This window comes from Apodemus sylvaticus, chromosome 3, assembly GCF_947179515.1.
Source record: "Apodemus sylvaticus chromosome 3, mApoSyl1.1, whole genome shotgun sequence".
NCBI classification, from domain to species: Eukaryota; Metazoa; Chordata; class Mammalia; order Rodentia; family Muridae; genus Apodemus; species Apodemus sylvaticus.
Window position 1 is genome coordinate 159,025,780 of NC_067474.1, and position 17,013 is coordinate 159,042,792.

The following is a 17,013-nucleotide window of genomic DNA, read 5'->3' on the forward strand; positions in this document are numbered from 1 at the left end:
TATTATTTAAGGTGTTCACATAAACAGATTTTGAGGCAGTCCTGGGACCAAATTTACACAAAGTGGAATCTTTCCAGGGACCTTAATTTACATAAGCATGTGTGAGGTCAATCATCAAGTCACATAACCCTAGTCTATATTTATCAACCAATTTTATCACGTGCACAGAGAACATCAGATAAAGATTCTCAGGAGAGAGTATCAGTGATTCCTCCAGGGATGAGGAATCACCTGTAGAAAAGTAAACACGAATGCAGGTGTAGCATCTCCCTGGGGCACAGTGACAATAGTACATGGGGATACATTAGTACTTGTTTGAATTCCTTATCGGTTTAGCACTTCACGATCAATACTGCCAAGGCTCAGGACAGGAAAAATATGTTCACCTTGATTTTACTCTTCTTCCTTCTCAACATTCCACTGCTTGTGGCTGATTTTATTTATCCCAGGTGCTTTTGGAGAATGAAGCCGAATGAAGAAAAGGATAGAAACCCGAAAAGAGGATGTGTCTTTATGATTCAGGCAGTACAACAGCCTGTGGAGAAAGAGTATTTCAGTCACATTTTGAATATAGAGTAAGTTCATTTGTGTTTTCCATGTAAACTCATTATGAATGGTTCCCAAGACTATTAAGGATGAGGAGAAAAGCAAAGCTATAAGACTTTTGTACTGTTTTTCATCCTGCAAAACAAGAAAGAACTCCAAATATTATGAGAGACTATATGATACAGTACTACTTTAAATTTACACCTAGTATTTTTTTCCATCAGCCCCACACGTGCAGGGAAGGAAACTTAGCAATAAAGGAATATGGACCTTTATCTACCACATAAATTCCTCTCCTAGACAGGTTACATTTCACAGTAGCCAATGGTATCTTATCAAAAGAATACCTATAAATTTTCTATAAGTTTATCCTAGGTTTTTAGGAGTCTGCTAAGGGTCCTTCCATCACATTGTAGCTTCTACTGTAGTGCTCGGGCCACTAATGTTTGAGACACACCTAGCTGTGCAGAACTTTCGTATAGATATTCAGTTAATTTCTTAAATTCCTCCAGGTGGTCCCCATTTGTGTCCTAATGCTGTATCAAAAACTGAACTAAGATATCTGTCTACTGTGAAGTTTATATTTTGATCTATACATATTCACTGGCTTTAACTACTCACAAAGTTTAGTTCTGTACTCTCTGTTTATATTAAGAAAGCAATGTGTGGACACTAAGGGATACGTTTGCATTCTTTGAAAAGTGATGTTGTTACTAAAACTGGTAACATCTCATTTATGAGAGAAGACCGTTCATGAATATTTCAACATTTAATGAACTTCCAGGTTCCTTGTCATCTCAACCACATTACAAAAATCATTTCTATCTTTCTTGGGTGCAGACAATGTAATCCAGTGCAAGATTGTCTTTTTATTGACTGCAAATGATATCTGTAAATTGCTGTCAATGATAAACACTGTAACCTTTTACAGAACACAAACTGAAAACCGCAAGTATGCTCTGGCTTTGGCATTTTCCATAGATGAAATCAACAGGAACCCTGATCTTTTGCCAAATATATCTCTACAATTTGGATTCTCAGAACACAATTGTTATTGGGAATCCATATTTAACAATCGCATTCAAGTGAGTTTACAAAATCATGATATTCTCCCTAATTTTAATTGTAAAGAATTAACCAAGTGTGTAATGGCACTTACAAGAATGAATTGGACAAAAACTGTGTCATTTAATACAATCTTAAACAACTTCATGTCTCAGCAGGTAAGTTTTGTGTGTGTGGGGGGTATGTGTGTGTGTATTGAGTCGCAGTGGAATTTCAGTCATGAAATCATATATGTGTTGATGCCAGCATGAAGAGTACAATTCACAGACTTGATGTGACTTCCACATTTCCTTATATGAAATATAGATGAGGGAGAAAATAATGCCTAGCTAAGATTTCTAGAACTGTGCAGAAAAATGAGTTTGCATGTTCCAAGAATTCATTGTACCTCATGCTGTTTCCTGTTTTCTAGTTCCTTCATCTTACTTATGGAAACTTTCATCCTGTCCTGAGTGATCATGAAAATTTTCCCTATCTATATCAGATGGCCTCTGAAGATACATCTCTAGCCCTTGCGATGGTCTCCTTCATAATTCATTTCAGTTGGAACTGGGTAGGGTTGGCTATCTCAGACAATGATCAAGGTATCCAATTTCTCTCCTATTTGAGAAGAGAGATGGAAATAAATACAGTCTGCTTTGCCTTTGTCAACATGATTCCTCTGAGCATGAATTTATACATGTCAAGAGCTGAAGTGTATTACAACCAAATCATGACTTCATCCACAAATGTTGTCATCATTTATGGTGACATAGACAGTACTATAGCTATGAGCTTTAGAATGTGGAAATCTTTAGGTATACAGAGAATATGGGTCACCACCTCACAGTTGGATATCAGTCCTAGTAAGAAAGACTTTACATTTGGTATTGACTATGGCACTTTTGCTTTTGGACACCACCATAGTGAGATTTCTGGTTTTAAAATTTTTGTCCAGACATTGAACTCTTTCAAATACTCAGATGAGGATCTGATAAAGCTGGAATGGATGCACTTTAACTGTGAAGCCTCAACCTCTAAATGTAAGACACTGAAGAACTGTTCATCCAATCATTCATTGGAATGGTTAATGGTACATACTTTTGACATGGCCTTTATTGAAGAGAGTTATGAGATATACAATGCTGTGTATGCTTTTGCCCATGCACTCCATGAGACGACTTTTCAAAAGATTGATGATCTGCCCAAGGACAATGGAAAAGAACTCGATATTAGCTGCAAGAAGGTAATGTTTCTATTGTTAGATGATGTATACTGTTACCAATGTTATTGTTTTAAGAGATCATAAGATGCCCAAACCAAGTGTGCTAAAAATTATTTAACAAAATACAAAGAATTTTTATTGAGCAAGTAAATCTTGATATTAGTATAAAACTCTAATGTTAAGGGAATAGTGTAGAAGGCATAATCTGTCCACATAGACCTTTAATTTTGTTACAGATTACCTGAATATCATCATACATGTTCTAATACTGAAACCATACTGAGCCCATCCTCATGTGTCCACTCAATGAAGATTCATGGCTCATTAATTCTCAAGTACATTGTAATCATTGTAGGGGATTGTTTTAACTAGAGATCCAAACAAATTCTGGTCCCACTGTATGCTGGTGGTATCACTTGATGCTCTGAGAGTATTTACAGAGAAAATCATGTAAAAATTAAGTTTATTACGTTTGTGTGTGGTCATGTGTGCAAATGCATATTTCTCACTGCCTCTCTGTATGTTTCTGTGTTTCTGTATATCTGTGTGTATATCTATATCAGTGTCTATACCTAGATATAGATTACAGATATAATGAGATACACTTTAGACATAGATATAGATTATGAATATATGTATATATATATGAACTCTACATATATATATATGGAGAGAGAGAAAGAGAGAGAGACATAGAGAGAGATGGGTTATTTACAGACATTTTTGTCAATCTTCCTCTCTATCTTTCTATGGCCAATAACATATACTTGTCTGTTTTCATTTCTTCCTGTATGGCCGATTTTGTCGAAATTTATATTCCTGTGTATAATTATCAATGCATGAGTCTGCATGTGCCTGTGGTTTTGTCCTTTTTTATATGTTCTTTCATTTTTTGACTATTTCTCTATGTATGAGAGTATAAATTTTTCTGTGTGTAAGTGTCACTCTGTGTAGGTGTCAATACATGTCTATGTGAACTTATGAATATTTCTCTGTGCATGTGGTTTTGTGTGTATGTGTTTGTGTATATCTGTCTGTTTGATGTTTATGATGCATATGATGTCTATGTGTTTCTGTGTTTTTATATGTGTCTTTGGATATGTTCATGCATGTTTCTGTAAATAAGTGTAAGCTTCTGCTATGTGTGCATCTATATGGATGAAAGACTCTGTATCTTTCTGTTTCATATTGCAAATATATTTGTGTCTACATGTATGTTTGTGCTTGATTTGTAGTTTCTTAGAGAACTAAAATAACAGCAACATTGCAATTTTGTTCATCCTTTGACTTTCACTCATATTTTCACTAGCATATAGTAAATGAAGTTCCCTTTAAGATAAAATAAGAATATATTTTCTTACTTTAAAAAAGAGACTATACTCTTTATTCTGCTGTCTGTCTTTCAGCTGCATTCCTCTCTGAGAAAGACCCACTTCACTAATCCTGTCGGGGACAGAGTGAATATGAACCAAAGAGACAAACTGCAGGAAGAGTATGATATTTTCTACATTTGGAATTTCCCACAGGGCCTTGGATTTAAAGTTAAAATAGGAATGTTTAGTCCCTATTTTCCAAATGGTCAACGGGTACATTTTTCTGAAGATATGATAGAGATGGCAAAAGGAAGTTCGCAGGTGAGTTTAGTCTAACTGTACTAATTTCAATTACACTGTCAGGTGTGTGTATCCAACCTTTCTTGAAACTGGTGAAGTGAAACTGATTGCCATGTTTGAGACTAATTTGTAGCTTCCTATACTATGTTTATTTTTTCAGGTTTTATGACACTTCTTAGTAATTGATTAAGAATTTTCAACATGAATACAGTGAATTTGCATCATATCAGAACCTGTTTCATGCCTTTAATATTAAATTAACCATTTTAGAAAAGAATTTTATATTATTTCCAGAATAGTGAGCAATATTCTATAAGTCCAATTACTACTATTACAAAGTGAGTTCCAATCTTATGAGAAAACATTTCAAAGGATGTTTAAACACTTGATTCTTTGTAAAGACAGAGTAAGTTCATCATAACCAAGTCAACAATTTTTATTATGTAATTATTAAGCCTGTTTAACAAATAGTCCTACAATCTCTGCATCTCTAGCTAACCATATATTAACATTTCATGACAAATTTAGATGCATTATGAACTATACTTTGCATTTTTCTGTTTCTTTTTTATGCTGGTATGGGTGTTTTGTCTGCATGTATATCTGTGCAACACCTGCATGTATAGTATATATGGATAGCTGCATATCATTCATGGGTCCTCCTCCTGAGTAACAATTGTTCTTGAGCATTTAGCCATGTCTCCAGCCCTTAATCATACTTTGTAAAAGATAATGCTCACTAAAGGAAACTTGTCAGGTCCCATGATTCTTACATAAGTAATTCAAAATAGGAAGTCTGTGCGAGTTGCATGCTCTATATGAGGACAAATTGGTAGTATTAAAAATTTGCTTTTGAGAAAATTTGAAAATTAAATGTCTCATGTTCATAATAGGTATAACATAAGTATGAATTCTGATGTGATTAGTTTTAATGTGTCATATTCAAAATACCCCATTTCAACTTAATTAATATCTCATGGTGCTCTGATAGTATAAAACTTAAAGTTCGTATTCTTCCTCATTGTGAGTAAGAATTCCATGCTTAGGCAAAAGAATATAAGAGCTGAAAACGAAGCTATAAAACTGAGTGCCATTTAGAGGATAGCAAAGGAAAAACAAAATAAACCCAATAGATATCTCAGTGAATAGTCTGACAAAAGACATGCTCCAAATTGAGGATAGGATCACAAGACCTGAAGAAAAAGACATAAGAATTAGAAATTCAAACTATGACAAAGATAAAACAAAAAGAAAAATGCAGCTCATAGGTGAACAAGGAAGTATGATTAAAAGATCAAATTTAAAACCTATGAGAACAAGACAGAGAAGAAGCCACTCTAGGTATCAACTGCATTTCCATAATATTGCAGCTGTACATATCCAAAATAATGTGAGGAAAGTAGGCATCTGTCTAGTAGAAGTATATAAATAGCAACTCTGAAATAGCAGATACTCAACTTTCGAAATGAAATAATCCTTGACAAATTTTACTTAAAATTTATTATGGAACAAGAAGCAGATATGAAAGCTACAGGAGAGAACCCGCACCAACGCGCCCCCTCCCCCCGCCCCCCCCCCATCATAGAAAGTCTCTCTCTTGTTAAGAGTTAGTTCCACCAGCTTCAATCATTTTTAAATGTAGTTTGCTCATTCATTCATTTATTCATTCACTTTACATACTGTTAAGCATTTACACACCCTCTTCTACTCCTATTCCTTCTCCTATCCATCCCCTCCCTCCCATCTACTACACATTCATTCTTCCAAAAAGGGGAGTGTCCCCGCCCACAGCAACATGTTTCCGTATAACACGTTTCAGAACATCCCAGTAGGGGTAAAGTATCTCAAAGGAAGGCAACAAAGTAAGATAGAGACCCCAGTACTGCTCTTAGGAGTCCCACATAATGATCAAGCTTCATGATGGTTAAAATCGTGAATTAAAAAAAACTTCCTTATATACAAGAACAGAGAACATCTGTAAAAATGGAGGTGGGGAGAGCAACATCATGAAGTAGAACAAAAGAAACGTAATTAGATTACTACCTTATTAATCATTATGGACATGCCTAAAATAATTCTTAACTAAACATCTATCAACAGATGTCAACAACACAACTAAAATATCAGTCCCTGTGCACAAATGACTTCATTCCATGAATGCAAGTATGCTTCATTGTATGAATACCATTTACATATAAAACATCACACAATTAAACTAAAGGATTATGCTATATTATATACAAAAACAAGCATCAAGAAAATACTCTTAATGTAGTGTACCATCATTTCAGAATTTTAAAAAGAATTAACAAAAATCTGACAATCTAGGAGAATGCATGTTGCAATAATGAAGATTTCTATGGCAAACCTATTGATGATATTGTACTACATGGACAGGAGAATCAAAGAATATAAATTAAAATCAGAAATGACACCAAGATTTTGTAGTGACACGTCCTTAATCAACATTTTTTAATTATGAATCAGGAGTAGCTCTATGCATTTCTGCTCAGTCAGACTTTTGCATTGACTCTACTCAAACCCAGGCTGCCATGGATGCTCTGCCTTAAATGAATTGAGCAGATTATGGACAAGGAAATGCATGTTCAGAACTTGTCCAAAAATAGTCTTTAAAATCTTAGTGTGGAAATAAATTAAAAAAATAAATACATTAAAAGAAGGAAAATCTTGTACCCTGATCTATAAAGGAAGTTAAGATCTACTAATACTGCAAAGGAAGACAAAAACAACAACAAAAAAAAAAAAAAAGGAAGAGCTGTGTTTCTCTGTATTTCTGGAGATGATGAGATGAATCTGTGGATAACAGACTCTGTGATGGCTATTGGAACCTAACAAAAACAAATGAAGCAAATTCAGCATGCAAATATTAGAAACATTCCAATTCAGCATATAGATACCCATCCTGAGATTCATTTAAAGCCAAGATTTTCTTAGTTTCAGAAATACTTGAATTAACGTTAAACAATCTAAATCGTCCTCAGGTTTTCACACCATTTTCAGGCTCTGTAGTCTTTTTACTGCAGGAAAGACTCAAACTTCCTGCTCACTATACAGAAACTCAGCACCTGCTAACCACAAATGGAATAGGACTGGTCATAGGCTGCTGTTTATATGTTTTCTCTTACTTTGTTAAGTTTTGCTGTCCTAATGTTGAGGTTATTTTCATTACCCTATATGTGAGACATTATTTCCCCTGTTTTGTATGGGCTTTGCTCCTATTTTGCTACAATGTATTAAACAGTAACTATAAGCAAATTGAAGAGGAAAAAGCCAATTTGACTCATGGGTTACAGTCAAGGGAAGAAAAGGCATGGATCTGGATAATGCGACTGAAACAGAGTCACTCAAGAAACTCTGCTTACTGGCTTGTTCTGCATGGTTTGTAATGCACCACTGGCTACTGACAACACTGCTTCCAATAGGCTTGGCACTCCTACCTCAATTTACAATTTAATATATGCCTCACATTGATGACAGACTAGTCTGATGGAGATAATTTCTCAATTATGATTCTTTGTGCCTTTACACTGTTTTCTGTGTTCAGGTGACAATAATTAATTCGAATTTATCTTGAAACCTCTGTAGTGTTTTTCACACAAAATGCTAATAAGTTTTCTTCTCGAAAGAAAGGTAGGAAACAATTCAATTTTTCCACAATTTTTTCCATATGTTGATATGTCATTATATAATGTGCTAAGTAAAATCTGTTAGCTTTGTTTATGTATGTAAGATTAGACATGCTAATATAATTATGGAAGGGGTAAGTAAATCTCCTGTTAACAGCATATGTCTACTTTTCATTAGATGCCAACTTCTGTGTGCAGTGCTAATTGTGGTCCTGGATTTAGAAAACTTGGGATGGATGGAATGGCAGCATGCTGTTTCCATTGCAAACCCTGCCCAGAAATGGAAATTTCTAATGAAACAAGTGAGTATTTCCAACTTGAGTAAGTTCTTCAAATGGATTATCATCTTGCTCCCATATTGGAATGCTGAAGTAATTTAAAATGAAAGTTTAAAAAATAAAATATATCTCTGTCCTAAGTTAGTCATTATACGAATACAATTATTTTTTATATAAATATATTTTATTTTCTATATTCTTTGTTTACATTCCAAATAATGTCCCCTTTCCCAGTTCCCCCCTCCCCATATGTCCCATAAACCTTCTCTCCACCCATTCTCTAATCACCTCTCTCCTTTTTCTCTGTCCTGGTGCTCTCCTCCAATTCTAGATCAAGCCTTTACAGGATCAGGACCCTCTTCTTACTTCTTCATGGGAGTCATTTGTTATGATAATTGTGCCTTGGGTATTCAGAGCCTCTGGGCTAATTAATATCCACTTATCAGAGATTGCATTCCATGTGTGTTCTTTTGTGATTGGGTTACCTCACTTAGGATGATATTTTCCAAATCCAACCATTTGCCTAAAAATTTCATGAATTCATTGTTTTTAATTGCTGAGTAGCACTCCATTGTGTAAATATTCCACATTTTTTGTAACCATTCCCCCATTGAGGGGCATCTGGGTTCTTTCTAGCTTCTGGCTATTATAAATAAGGCTGCTATGAACATAATGGAGCAAGTGTCCTTATTGCATGCCGGGGAATCCTTTGGGTATAAGCCCAGGAGAGGTATAGCAGGGTCCTCCGGAAGGAATACAATTATTTGAATGTCTTTATTAAGAAAAAAAAGTAGAAATTGTCCTATAACTTTGATTCCTTGAAAATTCAAAGTTCATGACATACTCTCAAATAAATAGTTTTTACAAGAAAACTTAAGTGTACTCAAGTTGTATCTACTGCTTAATGTTCTATAAAAAAGTATGTAGATTATGAATCTTTAACAAATGCACTTAATTTGCCTTGATACATATAGTTTTCCCTAAGGCTATGCTTACCTTGCATGTACAAAAGCACATGGAAGACAAAATACAGTGTGTGGGTATGGGTAAAAAAAAAATCCAAATCCTCTGTAAGATGAATGAAAAGGGCAATTAAAACTCATAAAATGAGATATTTAAATGAGTATTTTCTCCCTATAGAGAATATTTTGCATAACACAGAACATTCTTTTTTTCACAAGTTAAATGTCATTTAGAATTTAGAAAACTGAGAATCAGTCTTGACACATGATTTAAAAACATGAGGGATCCTCTATTCATTACTATTACACGTAGTACCCATTCAAATTTTTCCACAATAGAACACATTAATATTGTTTTTTCTCTGAAAAGAATTAACCACAGATTTCAAACAGGATTGGCAATAGCACAGCCCGTGTTAGTCAAATATCTATTTAGTCAGGATGAACTAAATACAAATGGCAGGCATACAGTTTTTCTGATCCTTTTTGTTCCAACCTATATAACTGAAGTGAAATCCTAAAGGACATTTATTGATAGTAAGATGTCTTAGCAGTTAAATCTTTTCCACTGAGAATGATATTGTAGGTTTAGCCCAAAAATCCTTCAGATAGTAGGAGGTAACTAACTCCTATCTGTCGCTTTCTGTTATTCATGCAGTTCTACATTAAACAGACCCATAAGTAATTCAACAAGGCTGTTTGGAGACACATGACATTGGCACTGTGAACCATATTCAAGTGTTCTCCAAAAGCAATGGTTTTTGCTCACAACCAAGCTAAATTCCTAAGCACTTAAACAAATAAAATAATAACAGGTCTTGACAAATGCATGGTTCCATGTAAAAGACTTCTAATCTTGGAAGTATATTATTCCTTATGGCAATCATTCCATGATTCAGTGCAATGGCAATCAGATTTCCTACACAGATAATGGTGGAATTCTAGAGCTTTTTACCTTCAGCACTAGGCTAACTGCCTCTTTATGAAAAGGCCTAGGAATCTGGTATTACTAGTTATAAAACTACAAAACTTGGAATGATATTTTAAATTATTTTTGCAGTAACAATCATCAATATTATGTTTGCATAAATTCCAAGTCTCACTCTCATCCTCACACTTCCCCTGTATAAACCTAATCATTCTCAAGTTAATGATACATTCTGTTACTTTTATATGTAAACACACGCAAAAATATACACATCCATAATAAATAACCAAAATGATGTATTAAAATAGACAAAAACATTTATTGCCTTCATTTCCCTAATGATCACCATTAAAAAATGGAGTCAATTATTTCATGTAAGAATGACTTGCAATGCGTTCACACCAACAAAACTCGTATTTTGCAACACTCCTTCTATATGCTTAAATGAGATATCCTGTCAGTAAAATTACTAAAGCAGCAATAACAATATCTCGTTTCTCCATTAGATGTGGACTACTGTGTCCAGTGTCCAGAGGACAAATATGCTAACACAGAACAGAATCACTGCATTCCTAAAGTTGTTGTATTTCTCAGCTATGAAGAACCCTTGGGCATGGCACTTTCCTCAATCTCCTTGTGCTTCTCTGCAGTCACAACTGTGGTTCTTGGGGTCATTGTGAAGCACCACAGCACTCCCATTGTGAAGGCCAATAACAGAATGCTCACCTACATCTTGCTCATCTCACTCATCTTTTGTTTCCTCTGCCCCTTGCTCTTCATTGGCCATCCAAACCCAGCCACCTGCATCCTACAGCAAATCACATTTGGAGTTGTATTCACTGTTTCTGTTTCCACTGTCTTAGCTAAAACAATTACTGTAGTTCTGGCATTCAAAATCACAGCCTCACAAAGAATGATGAAGTACTGTCTAATTTCAGGGGCATCTAACTACATCATTCCTGTCTGTACTCTCATCCAAATTATTGTATGTGCAGTCTGGCTGGGAGCTTCTCCTCCTTCTGTTGATATCGATTCACAATCTGAGCATGGCCACATCATCATTGTTTGCTACAAGGGTTCAGTCAATGCCTTTTACTGTGTTCTGGGATACTTGGCTACTCTGGCCTTTGGGAGCTTCACTCTGGCTTTCTTTGCCAGAAACCTTCCTGGTGCCTTTAATGAAGCCAAATCCATAACATTCAGCATGCTGGTGTTCTGCAGTGTCTGGGTCACTTTCATCCCCGTTTACCATAGCACCAAAGGCAAGGTCATGGTGGCTGTGGAAATCTTCTCCACTTTGGCCTCCAGTGCAGGGATGCTGGGTTTCATCTTTGTTCCCAAATGTTACACAATATTGTTTAGACCAGATCAAAATTCTCTTGAAATGATCAGGGAGAAATCATCTTCACGTGCTCACATTTTATAAATTATGAAAAATGTATACTTGGTTCATAATCACCAAATATTTTATTTTAAAGCTATACCTATCTGCTTTTGGAAAATCTCTCACAGTTTCCTCTCATGATATTGTCATACCATGCCTACTGATATTCCCAACGATCCTATAATCTTCTACAATGTTCTAAAACAATCTTACTCTTTGATAGAAAGATATAATAGAATCCTGATCCATTCTATGAGCTATAGGAGTTCTTCTAGGATCATAGAGGAGAGAAGAACATTTTTATCAACAGGCTGTTAGAATATTTCCAAAGATGAATTGATGTCTCTGCAGATATAATCATGGCCTGTTCTTGTAGAGGAACTGAGTCAATACTCAGACCCAGCAATTGCTGTTATTAAACACCTGTAACAATAGCTACAAAGATCCAGATGTTCTCTTTTGGGCTGCATATTTACCTGAAACTATGCACATAATGAGACACACAAATTCACACACATATACACATGTGCACACAATTAAATTACTTTAAATTTAAAAGTATATAGAAGAATGATACAAAAATGCTACATTGGGAGTTTGCTCTTCAGTGTTCTCCTAAGGGGTCAGAATTACAGAAACCTACAGAGAAAGGATCAGATATGGGTAAAGATGTCTGGGTTTACATTCAGACACTTTAAAATTTTTATATCATCAAAGACATACAATTGTGAAACTGTCAGGGAAAGCACAACTTGTTATAATAATCTCTTCTATGTGTGAATTTAGATGACTCTGTGCAAAAAATCAGCTTTGTCACCACAGAGTAACCCAAGGCAGGTAGCTGGTGAGAGGCTGCTGAGATCAGCTGACATGGGTTGTTAGTCCAGAAATTCGCAGGAACTACTAGCTATGACATTCAGGGTTTAGAGAAGGGAAAATGGGGGAGGAGGGAATCAACCATTCACAGACACATGCACAGAAACATACACATTTACATGCACAAGCACATTAGCACAAAAACACACAATGGTTGAACCAAATATAAGTTCTAGCAACTTATATAAATACATTCATTTATACACACAGAGAGACAAACACATACATGCTCACACATTTGATGGCTGGAGCACACATTTGATGCTCTTATATCAGGTTCCAAGCATTTCACATAAACTCATATATACACATATACACATAGTAGCAAGTGGACGGAACAAATTCTCAACAGGCGGGCTCCAAGAATTTCATACATGCACATATATAGATATATGTACAGATGCACATATATGTATATGGGTAAATGTAACAAAGTTCTAAAAACCAGGTTCCAACTATTTCTCACATAATAAAGATACATACATATATATACATATGTATATATATATATATATACACACACACACACACACACACACAGTGGAAGGAGAAAGCCCCAAAATACACCCAAACACCTTTACATATAAACATATGTGGAGGTATGAACAATGGAACAAAGTTCCAACAAACTCTTACTCACAGTTTATGCATACAAACACACACATATGCACACATATTTGTGTACATATGTAAAATATGTACACATACATATTCACATACATACAGACAGACAGACAGAAAGACATATATGTTTGAAGTTATAAAGCTCCAACATACTCCTATACAATGTTTACTCATATATATACATATATATGTATATATATATAAGACTCTCACATCCCAGATATCTGAGACTTTCTAGAAAACCTCCACTCTTCCCAACCACATCCCTGCAACTTCATATTCCTATTTATTTTTCCTGTCCTCTGGGCTTCTCTTCTACTTCTCACCATACCTGATCCTGTCTCCCTTTTCCCTCACCATCCCATCTCCCACACAAGTACTTACTTCCCCCTGTCTCCCATAATTGTTTTGCTTTCCCTTCTAAGTAAGATTGAAGTATTCAGTTTTGGTTCTTACTTCTTGTTAAAATTCACATGGACTGTAAGTTGTATCACAGTTAATGTTGACTAATATGCACTTATAAAAGACTACATACCATATATATCCTTTTAATTCTGGATTCTTTTACTTGGGATAATATTTTCTAGTTCCATACATTTTCTGTCAAATATCATACAATCCTTGTTTTTTTGTTTGTTTGTTTGTTTGCTTGTTTGTTTTTTTTTGTTTTATTGGATTTGGTTTCTCCAAGACAGGGTTCTCTGTGTAACCCTGGCTGTCCTGGAACTCACTCTGTAGACCAGGCTGGCCTCAAACTCAGAAATCTGCCTGGCTCTGCCTCGAGAGTGCTGGAATTACAGGCATGTGCCACCACCACCTGGCTACAGCCCTTGTTTTTAATACTTGAATAGAATTACACTGTGTAATTGAACCAATCAGTCTGAATCTATTCTTCCACTGAAGGATGTCTGTGTTGTTTCCAGCTTGACCATAATGATAAGGCAATAATGAACAGGGTGGAGCTCGTGTCCTTATGGTATACTGGTGCATCTTTTGGGTATATGCCCAGAACTGGTATAGCTGAGTATTCAGGAAGAACTATTTCCAATTTTCTAAGGAACCACAAGTTTGATTTTGAGAGTGGTTGTACCAGTTAAAACTCGCAGCAGCAATGGAGGAATGTCCCTGTCTCTCCTTACCCTCCCCAGAATGTGCTATTATTTATCATTAAAAGTAACCTTGTAAAAAATCAAAAAGCATTACTTTTATACAAAATCAATCATATGTATTTTAAATGATTTGAATTCATATTTACTAATCAGCAATTCTTATTAAATTATATCAGTTACCTGAATACAAAACTGGGTATGAGAAATCAATCATCACCAGTCAGTCTCAGAGGTACATCAGGCAGTGCTGCCATTTTTCTTGTCTTGTGACCTTTAAAACTCCCTGGATTAACTAACAAAAGTATGCCCTTCTGAACTTCAAATTGTTCTTTTAGATTTTATACATCAGATCTACATCTAGTAACAGAATCATCTTAAGCTTGTTTCCCTAATAATTTTAGTTTTCCAAATGCGTTCTAAGGGGGGTGATTATTGCTGAAAATATATTTTTTAAGTTATTTCCTAAGGAATGATTGAATCAATCCTCTGCTCCAGAAGCAATGCCTGAAAAAGATTAAGTATTATTATTATTGCCAGAGATACTGCACACTGAACAGTTGCAAGTCCATTTGGAGTTTTTATGCAATTATTAGATTAAGACAGAAGTGGTGACAGCAAGCAGAGAAGAAACCCATAACAGCATAAAATTTTTAGGACACAGTCCTTGGAACCTTGCCTTAACCAAGGTGTTATTGTTTTGTGCTAACCAGTGGGCCATATTCCCTGAGTTCTAAAGCCAGTCATCATTCCTCCTGCATGGCCCTGTACAACTCTTAAAATAAAACTTTGGTCAAAATACTACCATATTATATAGGAACTATCAATGATAAAATAATTTATAGCTTAAATATCCCTGGGCCAATGCTATAAATGGTAAATTTCTTTCATAAAAAAATATTTTATTAACTTTCCTTTCTCAGGTTCTTTAATAATATGCAAGTAGGAATAGAGTTGAGAATGAGGCTTTGAGACTTCTGGTGCCCACCTGCACCTTAGAGCTGATGCTGTACCACAGTTATCCAAACTCAAATCCTATAAAGAGAGAGCTGCTCTTCCAGGAGTGTTGACATACCTAGATCAGAAGCTCACAGGCTCACAGGAGGGACAAACTCCAGTCAAAGACAGCAAAACAAACTGACAGCAGAGATAACTGTAAGGTGAGAGGCAAGCACAGGAATGTAAACAACAGAAACCAAAGCTAGGTGGCATCATCAGAAGCCAGTTTTCCCATCACAGCAAGTCCTAGATACATAAACATACCAAAAACTCAGATTCTGATTTAAAATCACATATCATAATGATGATAGAAGACTTAACAAGGACATAAATAACTCCCTTAAGGAAAAAAAGGATAACACAGATCAACGGGTAGAAGCCATTAAAGAGGAAGCACAAAAATCCCTTAGAGAATTACAGGAAAACACAAACAAACAAGTGAAGGAATTGAACAAACCCATCCAGGATCTAAATATGGAAATAGAAACTTTAAAGAAATCACAAAGGGAGACAACCCTGGAGTTAGAAAACCTAGGAAAGAGATCAGGAGTCATAGATGCAAATAGCACCAACAGAATACAAGCTAGAAGAGAGAATCTCAGCACAGCAGTCAAAAAATGCAAAATGTAACAATTCCTAACCCAAAACATCCAGAAAATCCAGGACACAATGAGAAGATCAAATCTACAGATAATAGATATATAAGAGAGCAAGGATTTCTAACTTATAGAGCCAATAAATATCTTCAACAAAATTGTTGAAAAAAACCTAAAACCCCTAAAGACATAGAATCAGTCATTAAATCTTCCAACCAAATAAGCCCAGTTCCAAATGGTTTTTATGCAGAATTGTATCAAATATTCAAAGAAGGGCTATTACAAATATTCTTCAAACTATCCCACAAAATATAAACAGAAGGAAAATTACCCAATTCATACTGTGATCCCACAATTACGCTTATACCAAACCATACAAAGACTCAACAAAGAAAGAGAACTTCAGACCAATTTTCCTTATAAGTATCGATGCAATAATACTCAATAAAATTCTCATAAAGAAAATCTGAGAACACATCAAAATGATCATTCACCATGATCAAGGAGGCTTCATCCTAGGAATGCAGGGAGGGTTCTATATATAGAAATTGATCAATGTGGATTTCAATGTGGATACACTATACAAATAAACTCATAAAAAATACCACAATATCATATCATAAGATGCTGAGAAAGCATTTGACAAAATCCAACACTCCTTCATGGTAAAAGTCTTAGAAAGATCAGGAATTCAAGGTCTATAACTAAACATAGTAAAACAAAATAAAGCAACCCAATAACCAACATCAAACTAAATGGAGAGGAACCTGAAGCAATTCCACTAAAATCAGGGACTAGACAAGGCTGCCCACTCTCTCCCTACCTACTCAATATAGTACTCAAACTCCACGCCAGAGCAATTAGACAACAAAAGGAGGCCAAAGGTATACAAACTGGAAATAAAGAAGTTAAAGATATCACTATTAGTAGCTGATATATAATTATACTTATGTAACCCAAAATATTCCACCAGAGATTTCCTAATCCTGATAAACAACTTCAGCAAAGTGGCTAGATATAAAATTAAACAAATCAGTAGCCTTCCTCTACTCAAAAGATAAGCAGGCTGAGAAAGAAATTAAGGAAACAACATCTTTCACAATAGTCTCATAAAGTATAAAAATACATTGGTGTGATATAACCAAGCAAGTGAAATATCTGCATGACAAGAACTTCAAGTCTCTG

General features: G+C 35.2%; 1 protein-coding gene across 1 annotated transcript; it reads left to right on the forward strand.

Annotated features, from left to right (window-relative positions):
- Nucleotides 1–378: 378 nt before the first annotated feature.
- On the forward strand, nt 379–11,669 carry LOC127680183 (vomeronasal type-2 receptor 116-like). The gene is made up of 6 exons (XM_052175746.1): nt 379–575; nt 1,478–1,769; nt 2,024–2,836; nt 4,222–4,449; nt 8,254–8,377; nt 10,750–11,669. Exons 1-6 carry the CDS (start codon nt 379–381, stop codon nt 11,667–11,669), a joined length of 2,574 nt encoding a protein of 857 aa, XP_052031706.1.
- Nucleotides 11,670–17,013: the final 5,344 nt, after the last annotated feature.